Here is a 27,137-nt window from a genome sequence, read left to right on the forward strand (position 1 = left end):
GTTTTTGTCCCATTTAACCTCGAATTAACCTCGAGCGTGAAGCGAGACGATTGCAATGCAGAAATTGCAGCTGCGCGCGAAAATAAAAGGCGCAAAACAACGACTGTATAAAGTGTCGTGGATCGCGGTGAGAAAGGATCCCGTTCCCGTTTATTGGTCGTGAATCCTCCACGGCCTTCCCCAATCGCGTTTACCTACGAAATGAAACGAACGATGAATCGGACACGAGAAATGAATTTCTCGAGAATCCTTAACGAGATGATTCACCGTCGCGCCTCGTCCCACCTGCGAAATACCTGCACAGTCCTTGCGAATGGCTGGAAAGGCCACGCGTCACGGATCGAATCACGAATCTTACGCGATGATCCCGAAAAGAATTTCGAATCGTTCCGGATACGATGAATTTTTTCGTCTCGTTATTTTCAACGATATATATATATTTAATAAATATAGCGACGATAAATTATATCTTTCGCAGCGATTTAAGCTGGTGATGATTGGTATAATTTTATACTTGAGAAGCGAAAAAAAAAAAAAAAAAAGAAACGATAGAAGAAAAAAAAATAAAATATCGAGAGAATGGATCGTTCCTCGAAAAGAGGGTAACCCGTTCCCCCAAGGTGAATCGCGAATGAAACCTCTTGTTACCCACCCACCACGTCCCATCCTCCGCAGCAAAAATAATGAAAACCATCGAAATAAAAATAAAACATATCGATGAATTTACGTTCCCCCGATACCCATCGATCATTCATCCATAGCACACCTCCTCCTCGTTCCGGTTAACAACCACCCGTCTCCTCTTTCTTCTCTTTTCTTTTTTTTTTTTTTTTTTTTTTTTTTTTTTTGACTCACCGAGTAACCAAATAAGAAGCCCAACAAGGGAGCTCTCCCTTGAAAAAGAAGAAGAAGAAGAAAAAAAAAATAAGAAAAGGAAAAGAAAAGGAAAGAGGAGAAAAAAGAGAGGAGAAGCTTTACCAAACTCATCGTCATACCGCATAACCATAACGAAGAGTGGAACGATCCACGTACCACGTACCACGACTCGTTCCTCGGCCGAGCGGAAGGGTCCAAGACGAAGGTCCAAGACGAACAAGGATCACGACACCACGGTACGATAATGGGGATGGGAGGTGGGGTGGGGGGCACGCAAGAATTATCCCTGAAGGAGTCGAAACGGAGAAGAATGGGGAAAAGAGAAGACACCAAGAAGGATGGGCACCAAGTTGGTCGGTTGCTCTTGCCGACCCCCACCCTGTATATAAGCCTTCTTCTGCCGGCTACGTCTTCAGTCTTTCAGTTCGAACGGCACACTGCGTGTACGAATCCGAAGAGATCATCATCTTGCACGGGATCGAGATCTTTGGGACGATGGCTTGCTGAACGGAAGCGAACGGTGGCAGGATGTTTGGCCGTGTGCGCGCCGCTTTCTTCACCCTGGTACGTGCCCTATATACCACGAAGGACCACGAGTGCGACCGACATTTTTTTTTCTTTTATTTTGTTTTTTTTTCTTTTCGTTTTTTTATTTTTCTTCTTTTTTCTTTTCTTTTCTTTTTTAACTTTTTCTTGGATTTTGGATTTTTCGAGTCAGTGAATTTTTTTTTCGAGTTAGAAGGATGAGAGGATCGGTGTGATAGGAGGAACAAGTGTGTTATATAGAAATTGTTAAATAGAAATTGAAGTGGATTGCTCAGTTTTTTTTTTTTTTTTTATCTATCAGTGGTTTTATTCGGATAAATTATATCGATTTGAACAAAATTTGATTTAAATTGACAACAGAGATTGAAGTTGACCGTGAGCTGGATGTAAAAATATTTTAATTTTATCGATAGGCGATATATTGAATTTCCGTTTCGAATCGGATAAAACTGATTAATTTTGTAAAGTTTTGATCAATTGCGAAACATGATTAAAAATTGAATAGAATTTCGTTACCGTTTCGTTCCGTTTTGCGGTGGTCACAAATTATTTGTGCGAATTATATTCGAAAAATTTCGTTAATTAATAATTAATAAACTTTTAATTAAAGTTTCAACTGTATTCACACCGGTATGCCGCATATGATTTTTATAACGTCGATACATAACGTGATTCTATGATCATATTTCGATGGAAAACGTGTCTCTTCACTTTTAACGTTGTACAAAATAATTCGGAAACTTTACGTATTAATTGAAAATTGTGCATTGATATCCTTTCGTTTGGAACGAAAATCTTCGATTCTGATTCATTTTCGATCATATATTATAATTACAATACAATAATTTAAAAATACGTGAAACAAACTTTTCAATCGCTTTACAATTTTCTTTTCATCGATCACGAACGAAATCAACAATTTCGATAATTAAAAATTTTCACATTTTTTTTCGTTTAAAAAAAGAAATTGATCATCGATCTTGATCGAGACTCGAGCAAGCCATTTTTGGCTCGATAATCCCCCGCACTAGTAGCCATCACGTAAATATAGCGATGATAGGCGTTTAACACCTGCGTCAGTTGTCTTGGATGAAAGCGAGATTCATGCCACGTCGCGACGAAGTACCAACGAATTGCGAAATAAAGGCAATACGTCGAATCGACTGCAAATAGAAAATCACACAACCGATATTACCGCATCCTCAGAAAATTTTTCTCTTTCTTTCCATTAATTTCTTTCTATTATAATTCTTATTACGAGTCAATATCGATTCCTAGAGATATTAGAATATCCAAAAATAACCAGTTTATAAACCAGCTACGTTCTGGTGCCACCCACAAGTGTCGAGTGGAAAGGCGGTTCTTTCAGGGTCATTACACCTTGCTTTCGGTTATATTTCGAATGCGCCGTACGTATACGCGAATCCAAACGAATCACGATCGTGCATACGACCGAGTGTAATAATATGCGATAGAACGCCGCGTCTCGGCTGTGATCGATGCGTGGCGCCGAGTTTCATTGATCTTGCCACTCGCTCGCCAATGTCGTTGCACTACATTTCATTCATAACTCTCCCAATGCCACAACGCGGCAACGCTATTGTGCTCGCGAGTAGCGAGATCAGTGGCTGTTCGACCATCGTGACTCGATGCATTCGACCGCACGTCAAGTCATCGCGGCGTCTCTCGATTATCGGCTTTAATTTATGCGTCGTTGTTCGCGCATAAATTAGGCTGTTCTTTTTTTCTTTTTCGTAGCTACGTTAACGTCTATTCTCGATTTTTCCTCGAATTTTTTTTTTTTTTTTTTTTTTTTTTACGCGAATAGTTGTGCGCAAGCAAGGGAAAATAATCGATGCGAAACGATAATTAATTAATCCTCGCGCGATGGATCTGCAGCGTCATTTCGATGCAAAAGTATCTGTTACGTTGTTTTTTTGTTTGAATGTGTTATAAATATCGAATCGTTGCGATAAATAATATTAAATTAATCGGTATTGTCTGAAATTAAGAAGAAAAAAATTCTTGAAGCATCGAATTCTGGGATCTGATTGGAAACGAAGAATTTTACGTTTTTCAATGCGATAAACGTTATTATTAAATTGTGGAAATTTATGCACATGTGAAAAATTCATAAATATACATAAGATATAAAACACATACAATATAAAATACACGTTATAATATTTCAACTATGAAACAGAGCTTTTTATTTCAATTTGTTTTATCCAATCTAATTATATATATATATTTATAATATTTTATAATATTATTAAAAAAGAAAATTCTTCGTTATCATACTGATCCATATACCCATCCGCCTGGAATTAAAATATAAATTGCAATATTACAAGGATTAATAAACAATAGAAATTCAACAATAGAAAATATCTATCTTCTTAACGATTGTTCGACATCGATCGAGAATAATTAATATCGATATTAAGATGCGCGAATACACGATACAGGATCGATAAGAGTGTAAGGAGAGAGTTAGAGGGGAGGAAAAAAAAAAAAGGCTTGTGAAATAATAGCCGGTCAATGGTTAACAGAAGATCTTGCTCATCTGTCGGGGAGAACTTCCATTCCACGAATAGGATTTCGTTCTATCGAAAGTCTGGCAATGATTGACGACTACCGGTTGAACTATAGGCCGCTCCATCCCTATCTTCGATCTTCAGAAATTATCTTCAGATGCAATCCGTTTGTACTGTTTACAAATCCGGCTAGATACAGCGTTTAACGCTTTGATACGGCTAGTTAAATACAAAAGCTCAGCTAATTTGTTCCGGTCCGCAGCTGCTCGTATGCTGCGCTTCTGCGATAGTACGTGCGGCAATTTGCAATTTCGCTAGGCCCGCCAATTTCAATCGCCAATTTTTCCCTCCTCCTTCTACTCACCACTACCCTTTGCTTTCATCTCTTCCATCAAAAAAAAAAAAAAAAAAATCGAAATATCCCAAGAAAATGATTCGTCGTAACGAAATTTTAAAAATTCGCGAATAATCGTAAGATTTAATCGAATGGATTGGAAGTGAAGTGAACATTAAAAAAAAAAAAAAATCTTATAAAGAAAAACGCACAAAAAAAGTAAATAATTCGCAATTTTCTCTCGCATCTGATCACCAATCCTTTAACACAGGTGAAGGTAAAATTGACATTTTTATCGAGATTATTGCCACAGACGATATAAATACAATGAAGTTGCTAACACTCTGGTAAAAGCTAATTTGTAATTTGCAAACGCACCTGATTCGTTGTCGACGACGACGAATCAACTTGGTCATAAAGACAGATCCTTAATGGAACGACGCTCGTCACGAGCACCGACCACGTGGATTTCAAAAGGCTACCCTCTCGCCTCGGTAGGAGGAACGTTTTTCTTTTTCTCCAAGCTAATATCACGAGGCGGTAATTATGCTCTGATGATTTATAGAGTGACCGATGATCGATACGCTCGCAATCGTGATTACCCTTTTAACTCCATCGTGGAAAATATCATGCAATATCCATACAACACCTTCCATATAAAGAGATTTATATTGCTTTCGAGTTTCTTTTCTTTTCTTTTTTTTCTTTCTCGCGAGACGATGATCGAGTTAAGGATTTAATCGCGCGGATGAAATTGATCGTATCAAATGATCGATATGAACGATATATATATATATATATATATATATATATATATATATATATATATAGCTTCGAATATAAAACGCGATTCAATAGCACATTTGATTACATCTCAATTGCGCTATTATATCCGGGAAATCGTAATAATTTTCTTTCCAACCGATACGAAACTCTACTAAATGTCTAAAGAATTTATGGATCGGTGTGATCAATAACGTGTAATTATGTTGGAACACGAGACATTAAACAATTCCAAACGGGATTCGATCGAGTAAAATAAGCGGCAATGTTAAATAAGGTTAAGAATATTCTATTCGAGGAGCACGCGCTATACGTTCTTAAAGAATTATACCTGTCAATCTGTCTTTTTTAATATCGATAAAACTACAAAAAAAAAAAAGAAAAAAAACTTACGGAGAGAACTCGTAACCTCTGTGAAAGAAAAAGTGTTACACAGCAATCGAAGATGGTAGGATTACGAATATATGTTAATCCTTTAAAATTATTCTATCGTTATTCAAACGGTGAAAGTGAAAGAGTTGTACACTCGAAATTCGTAACACGAAAAACAGTTTTTAGTTAGTCAGATTTATAAGAGAATAAAAAAAATATTGCAAACAATTTTCTTAATCGTTCGAAAATTCGATCATCTTTGTTTATCTTCAAATTTTTCGAACTCCCTTGTTCGCGCTAAATAAAATTAATTTATTCTCGTCTCCCCTCGAATTAGAGGAAACCACAAAGCCGCAACAAGCGGCCATCGTTGTTGAACCCTCGCACACTTCTCGCCACGACCTCCACAACTGACAATGAATCCGTGTAGATCCTATCGAGCCAACTTTCTTTTCGTAATCCTCCCAATAATGCAAACCGCCTCCATCTGGTTTCGGTAATATCCCCGCCGACCTTCTGATATTAAATTGCTTCTCTCCCGCAACCGGCCATTGTTTCGGCCAACAATTAGTACGATTACGTTGATGTACGAAGGGGGAAGAAAGAAAGAAAAAAAGAAAAAGAGGAGGGATTAAGTGTCGCGCACGATTAAGTGTCGAGAGACCATCCCTTTCTCTCGATTCTTATCTTGATTTTTTGAAGGAACAAGCGGACGAGTTTCAAGGACACCGGATAAAACGAAACATCATCTAATAACTCGAATGCAAATTGCACGCCCGAGTCGAAATAGCTTAAGAGAAATTTTCAACGTTTGAAAACGTTGTCAACCAGCCTAGCTTGTTAATTTATTTCTCTTCCAAGCGAGATCTTCTCCCCATTGCGATTATCTCCCCATTTAACCAGCCGAACAATTCCAATCAATCGTCCAACGCTCGTTCGTCCATGAATTTCGCGCGAACTTTCACCGAATAGAAAACCGATCTGAATCATCCTAAACTCGGTTGTGTATCTGCTCGAATCGAAACACGGGCAAACCTGAAGATAAACGATCGTTGGGCCGGAGGCCTGGCCTCGAGCGATATCGACGTTCCATTACGCAACTCGTCGCAACTTTCACTGAAATACGATGATGATGCGCCGATATATTCGTGTTTCGAGATGCAGGAGCAAGCCTCGGGCCAATTCTCGTCTCTGGCGTTCGAGGGGGGGGTTGCTACGTTCAAGGGTTACGATACGCAATATCCGCGCTGGAACATGCCATTTTTACGAATCTTACGTATCGTTGGTGATTCCATTTCGAGAAGATTGATTTATTAGAATGGGTAACGGATCGTGTGTAATTTTCGATTTCGAGTGATATAGGTTTGCGATCAATTTTTGAACGAAAGTAAAAATCACGCTTCCTGCCAAAAATATTTTTTTCAAAAGAGTTTTAAGGAAAGCGTGGAATTTCGAAGGCGTGAAAATTTGGTTTGGAATCGTCTCAGGATCGAGAGATTTCTAATTATCTTCCCATTTATACGTGCGAACGGGAGTTACAGCCTCTTTACAGGAATCGAATTAAGAAAATAACCGGTTCTATTGTAACTCTTAATTATCCTACTAGCGAAATCTAATTACTATTTATGAAGCTCGTTAAAAGAAATTTAATTACACGATTGGTTTTGCAACGTGTTAAAAAATCTACTTGGAAAAATAAATAATATTGTCGAGCGTTAAAATTCGAAAAACTAAGATAAAAGAATTGGAGAATATTTATTAAGAATATTTTACGAAGATATTTATTAATTTATTAATTTCTTTCTTTTTTCTTTTTTTTTCTTTCACATTCCTTGACGTTTCTAATTCTGTAATAACTATCTAATACCTGTAAAAGCGCAACATCTGTATGCAAATAACCGAGTAAATGAAAACGGAGAACGGAACAAGCATAGAATAGAGTAGCGCGTTTCGTGGTACAAAGCGATTGCGCAATAAATAGTCGCAATCTTTACAGGCGGCCGTTTCTTCTTTCTCAGAGAGAAGAAATTGTAACCATTATACGTTCACACGCTTTAATTAACGATATCTGTTGGCAATAACGATTTCGAAGATCCTGCACACGCTTGTAATCTTTTTTTTTTCTTTTTTTTTTTTTTTTTTTTCCATAACCGTGTTACACACGATTCCCCCTCCTCCTCGCGTTTTGCAATGTTTCGGATCACTTTCCGGGGAAAAGTCGCGGACAATATTCGATATATTGTGTTACTTCACTTCGACGGAGATCGTGCGATATACGATGATGGAGAAAGTTTTAAAAATCGGTAGCAACCGATCGGGAGAAGGACGTTATCGACTCGTTAATTAAATCGAGAATTATTTCGTCGTTTTAATTCGAAGAAATTCTTTTTAAAAACATATCTTTCGATATAACACGAGTGAGAGATATAAAATTTTATTTCTTATAATTTTATAATTTTATCTTCGGCTTCAAATATGTACGTGCGTTTCTTCTTAGATCGATTTCACAATAATGGAACAAACTTGGAAAATTTTAATTTAAATTTATTTATTTATTTATTTATTTTTTAAATTGATAGTTGGAACGCGATTCGAATATTCATGCGTAATAAGTGAATAAGAAAACTATTAGTGTCGCTCGTAAGTAAGAAGATACGCGTATGGAAGTAATGAATGGGCACAATTTCTTACCTTGAACCACTAGTATCGCTGTTCTGGTCCAAGAATCTGCGTTCCCATTTTCAAGGAGTCATCAGAAGCCGGAGGCTCGTAAGCACGATTTAAAGAGACGAATTATTAAAAAGTAACGAATCACTTATTTAAAACGTGAAAAATTGCGTTAAACGATTCGCGAAGAATTATTCGCGACGCACGATTAATTCAATCAAAAATTCGTTATTTAACGCTAACATATTTCATTTTCAAATTTTTTCGATGCTCGAGTCGTCGACTAGAAACAGCGAGGTGAGGATATCAAATGTTGCTTTCGTGTTATATTCCACCGAGCGGACTGCAATTTTAATCGCGATACTGTGCACAAAAAACCTTGGTTATTAGCGAATGTTTGATTTTATACGATGCAGCGTGATTGTGTTATCAGAACAAGCGACGAACTACGACTAACCGCGTTTCTTCCGTTTTCGATTCCGATCGTCTCGGATCAAATTGCAAAAATCCCTCAAGAATATTCCAAATTTAAATATCTCTATTTTTCTTTCGAATTTCTTTCAAATTTTAACTATTTATTGATAACATTTTAAAGAATTTTTATATTACGTACACGTTCATAGAATTTTTCTTACTGAATGTTTGATAACGAATGATTGAAACGTATGCAGAAGAACAGAATTTTTGAGTTACCATTCAATATTCTGATACATAAATTAAAGTTGTGTATCTCGAACAAAATATATCCAAACAAACCTTATAAAATGAAGATTTTAGACAAGAAAAGAAAATGTATCGATCACTATATATATATTAATTCCCAATTATCAATATCGTAAAAAATTTATCTATAAATTTATCTATATTGATATATATAGGTGTGGAAATGTAATTTCTACAATTTTACGATCTTTTTCACGGCAAAAAAAAAAGAAAAAAATGAATTCTTAATACTTTCCTCGTTCTAAAATTCTTACAATATTAATATCAAAATACACGTGATTTTTATTTTTAATCAATCATAGATTCCCTTCTGTCGACATGCAAAATGCTTTTCTCGGGGATCAATCATCTAAGATAATACTTGTCACGTGTACACACACGTTCCTTCGCTTTGCAATCGCGAATTTTTTCACGATTAATCTCTCGAAGACTTGTACACGAAACGCACACTGTAATTTCAGATGCCCTATTCGATAAACATCTTTCCATAATTCGATAATCCGTATTCGATAAGCATGCCATTCCGATTCCAATGTAATCTCCGATACGTGATACGATATTGAAAATCGTAATTAGATTTTAATAAGAATTCCTCTTAAAAGATCAAATCTATCAATTTACGAGTAATTTAGATATTATAGTAGCAGATATTATAGTTAACGTTTAATTAAGAAATTAATTACAGGCAATGAAACGTTTAGCAACGTTTATAATCTTTACTAAGATGGAGAAAAAAAATATTGATAAATGAATGTTAATTTTGTGATGGTTACTTTAAAACGTAATCGAAAACATCCTTTTGCGGGATGCGAATCTTTCGAACATAGGTAATAAATCAAAACTTCATTCACCTTCTCGGATAATTGATTTCCAATACCGAATAAGAAAAATCTATTTCCCATATTCTTCGTTATTATTAATTTCTTTTTTAATTCCTCAATCAATTAAATCTCTCTTCTAATAAAAGCTAACATTAATTCGATTATATATACAAAAAAAAAAAAAAAAAAAGAAAAAGAAAAATGAGAAACGATTTGAAATCGGATAATAAAAATGAGAATCGTATTCAATCAACGACCAACAGCCGCTCTCCATCAACCTTACGGTGATCCATCAACTTTCTTCGCTTTCTGGACTCTTTCTCGACCCAACGAAATCTTCGCTCATCGCTTCATACAGGTTCACTCGTCAAAGTGACGATGCTAACGACTTGACACTTAGACGGATCCATCTTCCAATCATCTTCTTTGGACGGCTCGATCCCGATCGTTGATTTACCATTGTCCCCTAAAAATATCGCAACACGCCAGCATATACCATTGAAATACCATTGAAATTATCCATCCTCGAGGCGAGTGTTGATTGGAAGCGCGGGGCAGGTCGAATGTTAGCATATATTAACCTTTCTCGGTGCATAGAGGCGATGCCTCGATGCAGACCCATCATTGGGAAGAAGAGGAGCTCCTCGGGATCTCTCACTTTCCCTTTTCGTGGGTGGAACGACGACGACGACGCTCGGCTCTGACATCATCGATCAGGCGGGAAAGGACGTCCTAGCAGGATACCGTGCCACTTTTGACGATGATTTAGCCCGACCTCGGCCCGTTCACGACTGCGCGTCCACACGATTTTTAAGCATCGGCTTTGTTCGATTATTATTCATGGGTGAAACTACGCGTGGTTGTGGTTCCACGATTGATTTCTCGAACGTGTCGAGCGAAAAGATACGATTTACTTTCGGCCATCGTTCGAGTGAGACTCGAATAGCTGAGCAAAGGAGGTTCGAGAGGAAGGAAAGTGATATGTGTCACGGTATTTTCCCTCGAGCTCTCGTTTTTATATAATAATATAAAAATTGAATGATCAGAGATCAGTGTGTATTATATATAAATTTTCAGATTTAATTTTCTTGGAAACTATGAAATTTTAAGAACGAAAAAAATGTTGTTCTTTTATCACTTAGTTTTTATCACACGTGGAACAATATTTTGTTAACGATGCAGTATCCAGTTAAAATTTTGAATAGATTTCTAAATTCGATATTCTTAAAAATATAATAAAAATGCTTTTTTATCGATTTATTTTTATACGTAGAATCACTTCAACTTTATTCTATCTAGGGAAATATTTTTAAAGTGATTGTCCGTTTCTGGTGATCGATGATGTTAGGATCTCTTTAAATAGCATAATGTACACATCAATGAGATTGAATTTCTACGAAAAAATAAATTGCAAAAAATTCAACATACTTACCATCAATCTTCCATTCGATCGATCCAAACACGTTCCAAAATCATCGTAACACAGTGTCTACGAATGGATATTTTATGCAAAATAAACTTTTATGCAAGTTTTTTTTTTTTTTCTTTTTCTTTGCGTCGATCTTGTCATCTTTTTATCAAGCAGATAATTCCTAGGAGACGTCCTATGCCAATTTGTATTTCGTTACACAGAGGTCTTATTGTCATACGTTTTGCCAAGCATAAATCATCACATTACAACTGGAATAAGAGAAATCATAGATCAGAAGCGGTACAGAGGTATCATTAATCTGATTGAATAGGATTCGCTCTGAACAAGATTCGTGAAGCGTAAAACAGCATTTCAATTTTCTCACGTGAGTAGAATCTGGTAACAGAACAAATCATCAATCATCGATTACAAATTGATAATCTTATGTTTTAACGTCACAAATAAAAGAAGACGTGTTAACGTATATCTCTATTAACTAGACACTTTTTGGTATACAAATCATTAAATATCCTCTTAACGTATTATTTACATTTAATTGTTACTATATTTTTATTATTTCTAATTCTTAACACGCAAGCAATTGAAGATAAAATCAATATTGATAATTGATTCATTCTTATCCATCATCGATTCGCAATAACACATGAGCAAATAATAAAAGAAATCTAGAATTTGTTCAATCGAATTCGAGGAGATATTACGCGAATGCTTCGTCGAGATTTCGCTTTGACTTACGCATGATTGTGGGCGTTGATAAATAGAACAGGAATCGCGTAATAAAACATTCAAACAATCCATTTAACGCATCTTTAAATCCTCGGATGATACGGTTTACCGCTGCAAGAACGTTCGCTGTTAGTATGAATTTTTCAAGAGGGAATGTACATTACAATTCAGCATTAAACTATGTTCAACTGATATTGCGCTTTCGTTTAAGCTTTAGAAGCTCTCTTTTATTACACTGTTAGAAATACCTTCCAGTACCTCATAATCTTCATCAAATGCAACATAAATATTTCTCGCAACCGCAACCGAGTGGAGAAAATTTAATAAAGCGTGGAAAAAACATTTGAATGAACCATCGGGTAAAATTTGTATTGTTAATTATGTCATATTGTTACTTCACTTCACCGCCATTGCAATTTGTTGGCGAGGAAGCGACCTCATCGTAAAGTGGAAGAAAGTTCATGTAACGCGATGACGAGCGAGAAGCAATAAAAATTGCGCAATCTCGTTATATTATTATTTCTCTTCTTTTTTATCATATCGTCGTGCAGCAGTTATACACCAATTTCCAAGACGTCGTAAAAAGAATCGGGACAAAAAAAGAAGCACGGCCAAAATAGCCTCCAATGATACTCACTACGGATATCTGAAGCCAAAGCAATAAATCTGACTGATTTTTTTTTTTTTTTTTTCTTTTTATTCCTCGACGATGCATTCGTGTAAATGTGAATCTTTTACGGCTTTGATTGACTGAAATTAATTTTCAGTGAAATTTCAGAGGAATTAAAAGGAGCTGAATCGTAATAACGATTATATCGATCTTCCTAAGAGGTTTATCGATTACGAAACTTGATGATGTTCCAACGAGAGTTGTTCGCGCGACCTTTACTTTTAATTATTCTAAACGGCAATGCGAACGAAAATGGCTTTTTATTATTCTCTTATTCTCTAATTAGCGAAAAGTAACTCTAGAAGTTGACTTTTATTGGACTTCAGGCATGAGAAAATTAAAAGCTGTTGCTAATCGTGGCGCGGCACGAAGATAGGATTAGAAGTGAAAACGAAAAAAATTAATGACAGTATAATTTTGTTTTAAAGGATAACAGTGAATATTTTAAATATTTTTAAAAAGAAGTTTCATCTTTCGGGCAAATATCATTATACCTAATAAAAAATATATGGGAATGAATATATTGAAACTTTTCAAGAATAAGAATAAATTGAAGAACAATTGAACTACAATTGAAGTGTTGATTTTGTATTCTCGAATTTATTTATGCAAAATTAATTTTCTATCGAGAAAAGTTAGAATTAAAATTAAAATTCGAATTTCATATTCTTTGAAAAAAATAAAAAAATTGAAAAATATAAGAGCAGTAATTTTTAGAAAAGATTGTAGATGCGTGAATATATTCCGGCAAATGTATTATTTATGAAGTAAATGGCTGACTTGACATTTAAAATGACGTGTCATGTTCTTACTGAACTTTTGCTAAGCTTTTAAAAGGTGAACAAGATTAGTCTGGCAAAAGTCAAGTTGTCAAAGAACGAATTAGAATATGCATTGACAGATTTTCTTTTTAACCAATGTTTGATGTTGACAAAGTAATTATACAAATATCAAACGAAATGCTTTGTTCAAAAACTTTTCAATATTTATAATGAAAATTAAAACGAAATCGAATTAAATTGAGAAACAGAATATGAATACGAAAACGGCAAAAGTATCAAATTAATTACACATTTATTTATAACAGGTAATTGCCACGTCTTTGTTGCAATGCACACAGCAGGAAGGAAGTAGGCAAAGTAGAGATGTAATACTCAATATCAAAGATGATCAGAAAAGTCAATATTTAAATCAAGATTTCTATTCTAGTAAGTATATAATTTGTTATTAGAATTATAATAGAAATATTTCTCACAATATATTAATATATTAATTTTTATCTTAGATGCATACAATTATGGTTACCAAGTAAGTCCAAATGGACAATTTCATCACGAAGTGCGTGGACCGGATGACATTACATATGGATGCTATGGATATATAGATCCATATGGAAAACTAAAAACAACATTTTACATTAGTGATGGCTGGGGATATAGAGTCGTTCAACCAGGAAATTCAGTCGAACTGTTTCTTCATGAACATGAACATCATCACGAAGATGATACAGAACAACATTATCATGACCACAACGATGATCACCATGATCATAAAGGTGTAATTACGGAGTGGAGAAATCTATATTTCCCAGAAATATGCAGACAATTCGATGGAACAAATGCTGGACCAAACACTAAACCAATCCCAGAAGGTAACACTTATATGACATAAATAAAGAATAATTATTACAATATTATGCTATGCAAAATATAATTAACATAATTCATAATCACAAGAAGAAACGAGTGGTTCAAGCAATGCTGGAATACCTATTCAACCAAGCCAACCAACACCAATGCCGGAATATCCTATTAAACCTGGTACGAATAACATTAAATCTTTAAATTTACATGACATCTAAAAAGAAATATCGCATAAAAGAATATTTAGAAATTTAAATACAATATAAAAAATTGAAAAATAAGAAAAAAAAATTTATTTATAGGGTATCCTCAACAACCTGAACAATCTCAAAAACCAGGAATAACAGAAGTGCCAGTGACGATGGGACAACCAGGAAAACCAGGATATCCAGGAATACCGGGAATACCCGGATCACCGCCAAAACCTGGATATCCTGGAAAACCTGGAAGCCCACCACAACCTGAATCACCGGGAAGACCAGGACAACCAGGATATCCTGGCCAACATGGATCACCTGGAAAACCAGGACAGCCGGGATATCCTGGCCAATCTGGAACACCTGGAATACCTGGAACTCCGCCACAACCTGGATATCCTGGGCAACCTGGATCACCTGGAAAACCAGGACAGCCGGGATATCCCGGCCAACCTGGAACACCCGGAACACCAGGAACACCTGGAATACCTGGAACTCCGCCAAAACCTGGATATCCTGGACAACCTGGACCACCTGGAAAACCGGGACAGCCGGGATATCCTGGCCAACCTGGAACACCTGGAATACCAGGAACTCCGCCACAACCTGGATATCCTGGGCAATCTGGATTACCTGAAAAACCAGGACAGCCGGGATATCCTGGCCAACCTGGAATACCCGGAACACCAGGAACACCTGGAATACATGGAACTCCGCCACAACATGGATATCCTAGTCAACCTGGATCACCTGGGCAACCTGGATCTCCTGGAAAACCGGGACAGCCGGGATATCCTGGCCAACCTGGAATACCCGGAACACCAGGAACACCTGGAACACATGGAACTCCGCCACAACCTGGATATCCTAGTCAACCAGGGTATCCTGCAAAACCAGGACAGCCAGGATATCCTGGCCAACCTGGAATACCAGGAACACCAGGAACACCAGGAATACCTGGAATACCTGGAACTCTGCCACAACCTGGATATCCAGGGCAACCTGGATCACCTGAAAAACCAGGACAGCCGGGATATCCTGGCCAACCTGGAAAACCAGGACAACCAGGACATCCTGGAACACCTGGAACGCCGGGAATACCTGGAACTCCGCCACAACCTGGATATCCTGGTCAACCTGGAACACCAGGAACATCTGGTACACCTGCAACTCCGCCACAACATGGATATCCTGGTCAACCTGGATCACACGGAAAACCAGGACAATCAGGACATCCTGGAACTCCGCCACAACCTGGATATCCTGGTCAACCTGGAACACCAGGAACACCTGGAATACCTGGTACACCTGGAACTCCGCCACAACCTGGATATCCTGGTCAACCAGGATTACCCGGAAAACCAGGACAACCAGGATATCCTGGAATACCTGGGACGCCGGGAATACCAGGAACACCTGGAATACCTGGTACACCTGGAACTCCGCCACAACCTGGATATCCTGGTCAACCTGGAACACCAGGAACACCTGGAATACCTGGTACACCTGGAACTCCGCCACAACCTGGATATCCTGGTCAACCAGGATTACCCGGAAAACCAGGACAACCAGGATATCCTGGAATACCTGGGACGCCGGGAATACCAGGAACACCTGGAACTCCGCCACAACCTGGATATCCTGGTCAACCTGGAACACCAGGAACCCCTGGAATACCTAGTACACCTGGAATTCCGCCACAACCTGGATATCCTGGTCAACCAGGATTACCCGGAAAACCAGGACGACCAGGATATCCTGGAATACCTGGGATGCCGGGAATACCAGGAACACCTGGAATACCTGGTACACCTGGAACTCCACCACAACCTGGATATCCTGATCAACCTGGATTACCCGGAAAACCAGGACAATCAGGATATCCTGGAATACCTGGGACACCGGGAATACCTGGAATACCTGGAACTCCGCCACAACCTGGACATCCTGGTCAACTTGGTACACCCGGAAAACCAGGACAACCAGGACATCCTGAAACTCCACCACAATCTGGATATCCTGGTCAAGCTGGATCACTCGGAAAACCAGGACAACCAGGATATCCTGGAATACCTGGGACGCCGGGAATACCTGGAATACCAGGACATCCTGGAATTCCACCACAATCTGGATATCCTGGTCAACCTGGATCACCCGCGAAACCAGGACAGCCAGGATATCCTGGAATACCTGGGACGCCGGGAATACCTGGAATACCTGGAACTCCGGCACAACCTGTATATCCTGGTAAACCTGGTACACCTAGTAAACCTGGTAAACCTAGTTCTCCTACGCCATCTCATCCTGGATATCCCAGCATTCCTGTGGCACCTGGAGTACCTGGAATTCCCGGAACACCTGGGACACAATCACAACCTGGATATCCCGGAATTTCCGGTTTTCCCCCAGGTAAACCTGATAAACCTGGTAAACCTGGTAAACCAAGCAAACCGGGTCATCATGGCTATCCTGGTACTTCGAAGCCAGGTAAAATTTAGTTGTATATCTTTTTATCTAAGTATTTTATTCAATTCTATTAAGTTTGAACAATATTAAAAAAGAAATAACATTTAAATTTTAGGTCAGCCCGAACATCCGCCATATCCAGGATATCCTCTCGCACCTGAGGGTTCATCTGGTGACATAGGTCCTGATGGTCCTAACGGCCCATGGCCTAATGGTTCCGACGGTCCTCAAGGTCCAGCCGGTCCCGAAGGTCCAGGTGGTCCCGAAGGTCCAGGTGGTCCCGAAGGTCCAGGTGGTCCCGAAGGTCCAGTTGGTGGAGTAGGAGGAATAGGTGGTGATGGACCGCCTGGTCCTGATGGCCCATGGCCGACAGGATCCCCTGGTCCGGATGGACCATGGCCTGGTGATCCGGATTATGTTCCTGGTGTTGCTCCAACGACACGACCTCGATATGAAGGGCCAATCAAAGTTCAATATCCTATTAAATACTACGAACCTACAACGCCAACGACTATCGATAATCATCCATTTTTTGGTCAGAAGCAAGTAGATCGATTATCTAAGTACAATTCGGAATATATCAATAACCACACTCTTAACGAAAATTACGAAAAAAATGTTGAGTCCACAGTGTTAGCGTATCCAACAAAAATAAGCAGCCCCTTCGGTTTAAAGGATGCTCAATTCAGAAAAGATCAATCAAGGACGCGTGGTTATCAGTCAGGACAAGTGAATCAGAATGCGGACGAAATTAATTCCTTGTTGTACACGCGACGAAAAGAATCACGTAAATACAAAGAAGAGGAAGAGCATAGTAAATACGAGGATGTTCAAAAAGTGGTATCGCAAACTTCTCGGACCACTACTGGCATTAAATACCCTAGTCGAGGAAGATTCCAAGGTTCCCGCGAAAATCGTAAATATCCCCAAGAAGTCACTAAAATAAGTGAACCGGTTATTCAAATAGAGACAGACCGCGAACAACAGGCCAATGTAAAGCATCAACCACCAAATGGAAATCATATCGCGTTCGCGAAACAGGTAAACCAATTGTCCGAGCAATCTATCGAATCAAAGCCCGAGCTCGCCGCGATCGGCGTTCATCCACCGAACACGATCAACATCAAGCCCTACCAGCAATCTATAGGGCCAGATCCGCAAACCTGTCCCTGCTATCTTGTCGAGCCGAGTAACAATACAGCAACCATCACGAGCACGACATCCATTCCCCTGATTGGTCAGCTTGGCTTCATTCCCGTGGTGTTCGTACCGTACTGTCCAGGCGACGATATGACGGACAGCACCCAAAACATGAAAGACATGTTCCCCTCCGCAATGCCTGTCCCATATGCATGCGACGCATGCGATTCTCAAAACGGGAGAGTCGAGACGAAGCTTGTCAGCCTAAATCAGCTTGGCAATATAGAGAATCTTCGCGAGGCGTTGCGGCAAGCGAAACTTGGCTTTTTAAATGTTTCAGCACGCGGTCAAATCGAAAGGAGAAGGGCAAAGCTACGGAACGTCAAATGAAGAGTGCGATTGCAACACACGGATTGTAAATCGTTACTCGAAAGAAGCCACGCGTTCGCGTAAAAACGATTCGTAAAACGATCAAACGGTGCCCGTCCATTAGCTGCTGGACAGCTGACGGATGGCCAAAAGGAGACACGAAAGCCAATAAAGGAGAAATCATCGTCTCGCAGAAGGTAATCATGATCTGTGCGTTCTTGTAAAATCAGGTAAAAGATAATAAGTTGTGAATGTTATAAACGATTTACGATAAATCTTAAAAGAATTCTAACGATAGTTTTAAGTTCTAGATTGTAAGAAATTGATCGAATATCATTGCCTTCTCTCTTATTGATATCTATATAATTGTGGATGCAATTTTCTTAGGATTTAGAACTCAGGGATTTGAAACTTATTGTACATCAATAGTAACAGTTTTTTTTTTTAGAACGCTCGATTGTGATTATCCAAAGATAATAATGTGCCGATTAGAGCGTGTCTGTTTTTTACTTTTCTCTGCTTTAATTTGGATATTAACTTATTTGATAATTGGTAAAACCTTGAACGTTGGACGTTTCTGTTTTTCTATTAATTCTATTAATTCTATTATGGTTTTTGTAAGCACTAAATTATTAATAATATTCTATACTGAATTAAGATTTATGTTTCATGTTAGCAAAAATGATTACGAGAATGATAATAATCTTAAAGTTAATGCAAGGAAAAGTATTAGTATCTATATTTTTTGTCATGGGAACATTTATGCAAAATTTGTATCATGTTGAATTTAAATATTTTCGTAAATCTTTTTTTTAATAGCTATAATAATGCAAAAAAATATATATATTTAGTTTATTTTTTAATTATTATATTGCTTAGTATTTAATTTCAAGAATACTATTTCGTTTCCCTCGATGTTGAGAGCATTATGTGAAAATTGATATAAATTAATTATACAAATTTTTTTTTAGATTCAAAATTATGCGAACGTCGTGAGAAATGAAATCATCCATTGCGCTCTCATGCTTAATGTACGCTTGAGATTAAATATTGATTATACAAGTGCTAATACGTTCTATTGAGCATGTACAGAATAATGGTTCATGGTTGGAGAAATTTGAGACACATTTTCCAAATTATAGGTATACTTTATAAAATTTGAATTAATATTTAACTGTACATGCTCGATATTTTAAGGAAATAATTATATTTGTACATTGGATATAAGATACGTAATATGTATCTTTTTCTGTAGCATAGAGGCCGACGAAATTTTTAATAAATTATATATAATTGTACATATTGATATTGCGTTCATCCAATGTTCCTTATAAGCATTAATCATGTATTTTTTTTTTATTAAATAAAACTAATCGTGAAACATCTTAGATCTTTTCAACACACATTTAATCAGACACAATTAATTCTAAAGTAGAAACCCTTCTGCACTCCTCATAACTCTAAACGAATCATAATTTTATTCATCATTATTAATTAATATACATATAAATTACATAAAATTATTGATACGAATACAAAATTACAATCTATCAAGTTAATTAAAAGATTAACAAACTAATATACATAGTTAAACTGGTATTGGCAAATACTGTTGTTATGTCTTCTTGCAATATCTTCCTTGAAACGACAACGATGAAAAAAAATATTATAAAAAAATATTACAATTCATTCTCGTCCAATTCTCAAAGATAAACTTTAAGAGTAACCTCTGTAACCGGATGGATAACCGGCATAATTTCCATAATTGGTATTACGATATCCATATGGATCGTAGTTATTTCTCAAATTGTACGATGATCCATAACTTGATCCTCCATATCCGTTATACCCTGTTCCATATCCGCTATATCCTGTTCCGTATCCGTAATTACCTTTTCCGTAACCAAGATATCCATCATTGTAGACGCTATAACCACCGGGTGCATATCCACCATGGCCATAACCACCATAGCCTAATGTGCTTCCATATCCACTGTTGTATCCACCGTATCCACCGTATCCACCGTATCCACCATATCCACCGTAACCACCATAACCACTGTTGTATCCAGGATTTCCATAATAGCCATATCTGATATATAAAAAAAAAAAAAAAAAAAAAAAAAATTGACGAGATTGAAATATTTATCTAAATATAAAAGGAATTAAACGAACGAGAGAGAGTGTAGAATTGATACAGTCGAATAGCGGAGTTGCTTAATTATTACATAGATTTTAAAATGTTTGTAAATTTTGAAGCGAGAATCAATAATGCAAATACAGAGGGCGATATTGAAGATGAATGTTCGATACAGTGGATAGTTAGAGACTAACACGTACAACGTTTCGAATATGAATTGAATATTAGAGAGAAGAAGCTCTTGTTAACGATAATATAATGGAAACAAATGTTACATTTGTATTATGGTACAAAAATTTTATATTATTGATCATATGACCGAATTGTACTTTTAGATTAATTTAACTTTCTTTCACTTTTACCAGATATCTCGATCTCATTTATCTTGAAACGTATTCTAGAATAAACTTTTTAAATTAGAATTATAAGAAAGATATATATACAATTATTGTTATTGCACGATTGGCATAATACACTTTTACAAGCGCAATATCGTTCTCGTTGGATAAAATATGCTGTCAAGGTTTTCTCAAGATATATATTAGATCAAATACTCGAGAGATTTAATATTCTTTTAACTCAATAAAATTTCAACAAAATTATTTCTCGCGTAAAAATTAAAAAGCATAATCGAAAATACGATTCAAAAGTTGTGTAAATTTATTCGTCAAAGCATCTTGGAGCATCGTTTCTTTAATATAATCGATATTGCAAAATCATCGATCATTTCAGCTTTATTCCACAACCCAGTTTCTTAGAAGTCAATCGCGTGACACGTTTATATGCGCAAGCCTCACCCTATATGGCCTCCCCCAATAATTCCACCTGGATAGCCACCCGCTGAATAACCTCCATAGCTCGGATTTAGGTATCCTGGGCTCCAGCTTGTTCCACGATACGCAGTACCAGGGCCATAAATCGAACCGCTAAGACCAAGATAACTTCCATATGGACTACTTCCTCCATACCCTCCAGGTTGCCCATATTCTTTGCTAATGTGAAACGCTGGAATCAATGTACAACTCAAGAAAATCGATGTTTTCGATCAATCCAGTCGATGCTCGATCAATTTCTTCTCTGATATAACATTCTTTTTAAACGATTTAATCACCGATTTAAATTTTTGTTCGAGCTTGTGATTGTTCTTAATGATTTACGCGCAAATAATTAATATTTATTGACGAAGAAGAATAATCTCTGTCAAGCATTACAATTTACAAAGTGATTACTTGTTATGGGAATGGTTCACACAGAGTAACATGTATACGTTTTGTTTCTACATGTTGTGTATGGAAAATCGTCGAGTACAGAAATTGGATCGAAAATTTGGTCGAAAATTTAAGCAGTTTCTTTCGATCAATAAAGTTTAAGAACGTTTGTCGAAACGAGTTTTCTTGATTTAGAATTCTTTGAAACTTGCGTCCTTAAAATTTATTACTATTAAAATAAAATGTATATTGTTCTAGGTAGAATGAATAACGTATCTGTTTAAAATACGTAAAAGGAAATTTTTTTCAGATCAAAATTTAAAGCAAATAATAAAGTTTTGCAACGTAAGAAATGTATATGCGCGAAGATTGCTTTACGGTTCGCACAGAAGAATAGCTAATCAGTCGAGCCTTGAAAAGCGTTAGTGAACGGTGGAACGCTTTTTCACACATGCATGTCCTCTATCCGCATTGCCATCCTCTATGGTGGCGGAAATGACGCTGTCATGAATCATCGGTTATCATGCGATGGGACAAAATTTTCAAATTATCAAATTAATTTATTAATTTGAATTCAATTAATTGATTAATTGAAAAGCATGATGTTTATAATCAATAAAATATACGTGATTTATTAATATGATATTACGATGTGTATATAACTTTATCTTCGTGCATCGAAATTCAAAGTAATTAGCATAATAACAATATAAATAACACGTTTCATAATAATAATTCTCGATAAAAAGGAGTTGCGATTGAACCTTCGTTATTTAATCAAATTTTTAATTCCTTACAAAATTTTTTAATTTTTCTATCTCTAATTCATGCGAATCTGATTTGCGTGACTAAAATTCACGTGCACCCTGATCTAATAATAATAAATTAAATCAAACATCGGCAGAGAGATCTTCGAAGCGTTTGAATAATTGAAAGCAAGGCACGCGTCATTTATGCAAATTTTGTTGTTGAGTCATTATATCAATGATCTAACACGGAACACCGCTGAGACGTCATTAGAAAAGATGCAGGCAGAGGAAGACCTTCGGTTCGTCACATTAACATGTTATTATATCGAATGTCATATTTTTTACAATGAAATCCATTTGAAATGGTCGATCGTGGGAACGGTAGTGACACACTTATTTAATACATTGAAAAAGTGTATAAGTTGGATAACGATCGATCATGCCTAGATATAACCGTAATTTCGCCGTCTACGAGATCGCGAGCTGTGATGCAATTATGCAGTTATAAGTATCCTTTGATACATTATTTTTTAGATTTTTTTCTTCTTCTTCTTCTTCTTCCTCTTTTCTCAATTATTACTTCTACATGTATACGTGGATAAAAATAACATTCGAAGAATGATTATCATTAACATAATCTGACTGGATTTCTTTGAAATACGTTATATAATAAACTTTAGATTGTGACAAATGAAATGGATCAATTGGCAAAGAATGATCTTTTTTTCTTTTTTTACAACGAATTAGTATTTCAAACTATGGTATTATTATATGGATAATAATTATAATATATTTTGCATAGTAATATAACAATAGCACTTACTTCGATCGCTGGCAGAAGTGATTAAATCTTTGTCATTATCCTCGATCGAGGGGCTGTTTAACGGCAGTTTTGTAGTTGATTTCGATTCCGGGGATTCGATGGCACTTCTGCCGAATGCGAATAAGCAAACGAGAATGATCTGCAAAATACGATTGTACGATGAACAAATATTCTCTATCGATGATATTAAATATGTACAATTATTAAACAATAAATTATTACAAATTAGAATAATAAATATTTTTCATGGCATATTTTTTGTAATTTTAAAATTCGAACGAATAAATATAATTGTAACGTAACAATGTGTATCAAATATTTAAAAAGTTAAAATAAAGTTGTTAATTGTAGAAATAAACGAGAAGATTGTTACTGTTCTCTGTTTCTGTGAAATTACGATTATGTTATACGACATAGTCGACAGATAAATTATATTGTCATAATGAGTCATTAGTGTCAATCTTTATTACGTATACATGTATATGTAAGCACGTATATATAAAAATTTTAATAAAATTTCCATATAATTTATCTGTTATCATCGTGTACTTCAATCTTTATTTTCAATAATCTTTTAATATATTCCCTTTACCTAAATTTATACGTATGATATTTATGATACGATAGAGATAATAAGAAAATCGATAAAGTGTTTCAAAAAAATTTGATATTTATTTTCTCTTATCTAGAAACTGTTTGAAGTAGTTGTCACTTTCCCTCTCTCTAATTCTAAATATTGACAAAGAACAATGGTAAGATTTAAGGACAATTTTTTCTAGGTTACGTAAACAAACTTGGCAATAGTGAAGATAAATAAGAAAAGGAAACTTTAAACGATATTTTTTTCCTTTGTTCCTGCCATAAAAATTTTATGGCATGATTTGATAAAATTTGATGTTTATAAAAATCTACAAATTATACTCAAAAACAAATATTTTTATTTACGCGAAAATATTTTTACAAACAATAAAGATTCACAGAATTAATCGAGTTTCCCAGCAAATATTTCTCCTCTTTTCCTCGAAATTACATTTAATCTAATAATTTCACGTACACGTTCCTCTCTTTAAATTAAATCTCCAATTTATTATAATTTATTCGCGTCCAATAAAAACCGCAAAACAAACATCAAATTTCCAAGAGAAGCTGAAACATCTTCAACACCATTGCTCACAATTTACCTTTTCTTAAAAAAAACCTCACCTCATCTCGTAAAAAAAAAAGAAAAAAAAAAAAATCAAATCAACGAGACCCGGAAAGAAAAGAATCGTTTCGGATGCGAAATACTTACGAAGGAGGGAACGATCCCCATCTTGCCCTTATCGAACGATTCAAATTCAAATCGATGCGAAAAAAACACGTTGGACGAGGGCTGAAGGTGTTATGACTGAGCGACACGGCTAGAAAACCTCTATATACGTCTGTTTCGAGTGCCCCTCCTCGTCGTCGTCGTCGTCGTCTTCCTGGCCGAGCCACTCTCGGTTTATTTAAACTCGATTCTTTAGAGGAAGACGTTGATAAGGTCGTTGAAGAGAAATGGACGGTATTCCGCACGACACGCCTTCGAACAGCTCGACTCCATGGGAAACCGTTTTTCCGATTCTTTCAGGGCACGTGTGTGTGCACATGCAACCACTTGTGCAATCCTTCGGTTTCGGCTACGTCATTCCTCGAGGAGGACGTTCCGTTTTCAAGTAGTTCAAGATCGATAGAACTTGTGCCCCGTAAGAAGTTCTTCGAAGGAAGGAAACAAAACGGTTGCCGACTAGTTAATGATACCTCTCTCGAAGCTTAATATCGGGTCGAGGCTGATCGATGTCGAAACGAGTCGTTTTGGAGATGTTGGCTGGAGGGCGTGGAGTTGACTTGAGTAAGTGGATGATACAAGGTGATTCGTGAAAAGGATCGTGAGTATGGTTTTCTGAGGGGGGGAATATATTTTGTTCGAGATCGGTCGGAAACGAATGTTGAAAGATCGGTATACTTTACTTAACTTTGCAATAAAAAGTTGCGAGAGATGAGATTAAATATTGCAAATTGTGCCACACTTGTTAACAAATATTTAAAAGCTCTTCACAAATATCGATAAGAAAAAAATGTATCTATAATAAGAAAGAATGGAGAATATTTTTACGAAGAAATCAGATTAAGCAAATAGCGGAATAAAGGGATTTGATTAAATGATATTTAGAACAAAAGCGCCATTTGTGTTTTATTGAATATTTCATTTTATAAATATCCTTTTATCGTGGAAATATTCTTTACCATAACTTCTTAAAGAAAATCTCAATTGCGTTTGAAATATCTCAGATGACGAAGTTAAATAACTCACATTAATTATATTGAATTATTGGTTTCTTCTTACGAAAACAAATTTACTTTCTCGAAAGAAGTTTTATATTCTTAAATGATTGATTGCGCTTTTTTTACATTTTAAAATGATCAATAAATAAAATTTGAAAATAACCGTTGTTTATAAAGTAATCAATTGAATTGAAAATAAAAAAGGCAATATTTAGAAACATTAATTAAATTTCTCAAAATTCTCTGCTCAAAAATTATTCAATTACGAATTTACATTCATTTCTATCCTGTAAATCGTGAACGTACAATCTAGTATTCGAAACAGCTGCAGGGTAGTAAAAATGACCCTACGAGTTGAACAAATATCGTTTATGTAAAAGTTACAGGAATACACACACACACCGTTACCATGATTTGTAGCGAGCATAAAACTTCTAATCTTTCTGATTTGTTTCTTTTATTATTGATAATCGATCATAGAATTATGACAATAATTTGAAACTCGATTAATAATAATTTTCAATCAGAAAGATGAAGGAGAAATTGTTTCATTTAAAAAGATATGCCCTTCAATTTTTCTGTATCGATCATTTTTTAAATAAAAAAATTATAGAACGATTGATAAAATGAAAAAAAACCACATTGACAGATATATAATTTTATCCATCTTTTCCACTTATATCGATTTTTCTTTTTACAATTCCGTCTAAAATGGAACGTGATCGAACGATCCAAATGAAGTGAAATTTTTGGATATTTTTTACGATAAAGTTTATTCGATTCATACTGATAAGGAATCTATAATAGCTTTTTAAACAAAGAGTATATTGTTACAGAATTCACAAAAGAAAGTGAAGTTATATATATATATAAAACTCATCGAGCGATACATTATACAGTCACAATGCTATCATTCACACAATGTGTTATTTCTGTTTCAGTTATGTAATACGAAAGTGCCAAAAGAGCCAAATAATGTAGCACATTTGAAATTGGATTACTTTACGCGAAACTGAATTAATTTATTTACGTGAATATTTAGTTTCTTGTTGAAAATCGTTTTCAAATATTCTCAAGAAATATTTTTCGGTTTATCCTTTCATAATTATTAATAGTAAATGTTTTTTTTTTTTTTCTTTACGATGGGATATTATTTGTTCGGATAAAATATAAAAAGAGAGTAGCAGGAAGCTAGTAAATTGATATATCTGTTCTCAGTACACGAATAATTAAAATCTAATTCGTTCGAAATAAATTAATCTTGTTGTTTAATACTAGTTAATGCACTGTTCTCGTTTATCGGTTTTCCGTCGCAAATGTGTGATATAATATATTTGAATTTTCCTCTCTTTCTATTTATTTCATCCGATTTAACATGTTTTTATATATATCATAACTCTCGATATGATGAATTTACACATTTATATGCAAAAATTTTGATGCAAAAAAAATAATTGGAAAAATTGAAATTTAATTTTATTAAAAAAAAAATTCGAAAATAATTACTCTTACATAAAAACGAGGATAAAGGGAATAAAAGAAATGTGAGAATCGATTCGACAATAATAGCGAACAAAATGATAAAGAGTTGGTAAAAATATCTTGTAGAAG

General features: G+C 35.8%; 3 protein-coding genes across 3 annotated transcripts in view; 1 reads left to right on the forward strand and 2 right to left on the reverse strand.

Annotated features, from left to right (window-relative positions):
• Window positions 1-8,483, reverse strand: part of LOC122720942 — a 62,484-nt gene extending 54,001 nt beyond the window's left edge. The window contains exon 1 of the mRNA XM_043948075.1: window positions 8,140-8,483. The gene's annotated coding sequence lies outside the window, so the exon portion shown is untranslated. The remainder of the gene's footprint in view (window positions 1-8,139) is intronic.
• LOC122721022 (collagen alpha-2(IV) chain-like) lies at window positions 1,347-19,017 on the forward strand. The gene is made up of 6 exons (XM_043948202.1): window positions 1,347-1,440; window positions 13,575-13,695; window positions 13,773-14,138; window positions 14,224-14,307; window positions 14,433-16,814; window positions 16,909-19,017. Exons 1-6 carry the CDS (start codon window positions 1,405-1,407, stop codon window positions 18,321-18,323), a joined length of 4,404 nt encoding a protein of 1,467 aa, XP_043804137.1. The 5' UTR covers window positions 1,347-1,404; the 3' UTR covers window positions 18,324-19,017.
• A 183-nt stretch (window positions 19,018-19,200) lies between these two features.
• Window positions 19,201-24,612, reverse strand: LOC122720944 (prisilkin-39-like). The gene is made up of 4 exons (XM_043948077.1): window positions 24,514-24,612; window positions 23,223-23,361; window positions 21,240-21,447; window positions 19,201-20,394 (listed from the first exon to the last, which is right to left on the reverse strand). The coding sequence occupies exons 1-4, from the start codon at window positions 24,532-24,534 to the stop codon at window positions 20,019-20,021; spliced, it is 744 nt and encodes a 247-aa protein (XP_043804012.1). The 5' UTR covers window positions 24,535-24,612; the 3' UTR covers window positions 19,201-20,018.
• Between the last annotated feature and the right edge of the window lie 2,525 nt (window positions 24,613-27,137).

The sequence above is a fragment of the Apis laboriosa genome, unplaced genomic scaffold, assembly GCF_014066325.1.
Source record: "Apis laboriosa isolate Shangri-la unplaced genomic scaffold, ASM1406632v1 scaffold13_cov153, whole genome shotgun sequence".
In the NCBI taxonomy this organism is placed as follows: Eukaryota; Metazoa; Arthropoda; class Insecta; order Hymenoptera; family Apidae; genus Apis; species Apis laboriosa.

Excerpts from the sequence above, each read along its gene's own strand:
- LOC122720944 (XM_043948077.1), bottom strand. The coding sequence starts at position 24,534 with ATGGGGATCGTTCCCTCCTTC. Across the intron at positions 23,362-24,513 it reads TGGGGATCGTTCCCTCCTTC|ATCATTCTCGTTTGCTTATT; the intron begins GTAAGTATTTCG and ends CGTATTTTGCAG. Across the intron at positions 20,395-21,239 it reads ATTGGGGGAGGCCATATAGG|ATATGGCTATTATGGAAATC; the intron begins GTGAGGCTTGCG and ends TTTATATATCAG.
- LOC122721022 (XM_043948202.1), top strand. The coding sequence starts at position 1,405 with ATGTTTGGCCGTGTGCGCGCCGCTTTCTTCACCCTG. Across the intron at positions 14,139-14,223 it reads CACTAAACCAATCCCAGAAG|AAGAAACGAGTGGTTCAAGC; the intron begins GTAACACTTATA and ends CATAATCACAAG. Across the intron at positions 14,308-14,432 it reads GGAATATCCTATTAAACCTG|GGTATCCTCAACAACCTGAA; the intron begins GTACGAATAACA and ends ATTTATTTATAG.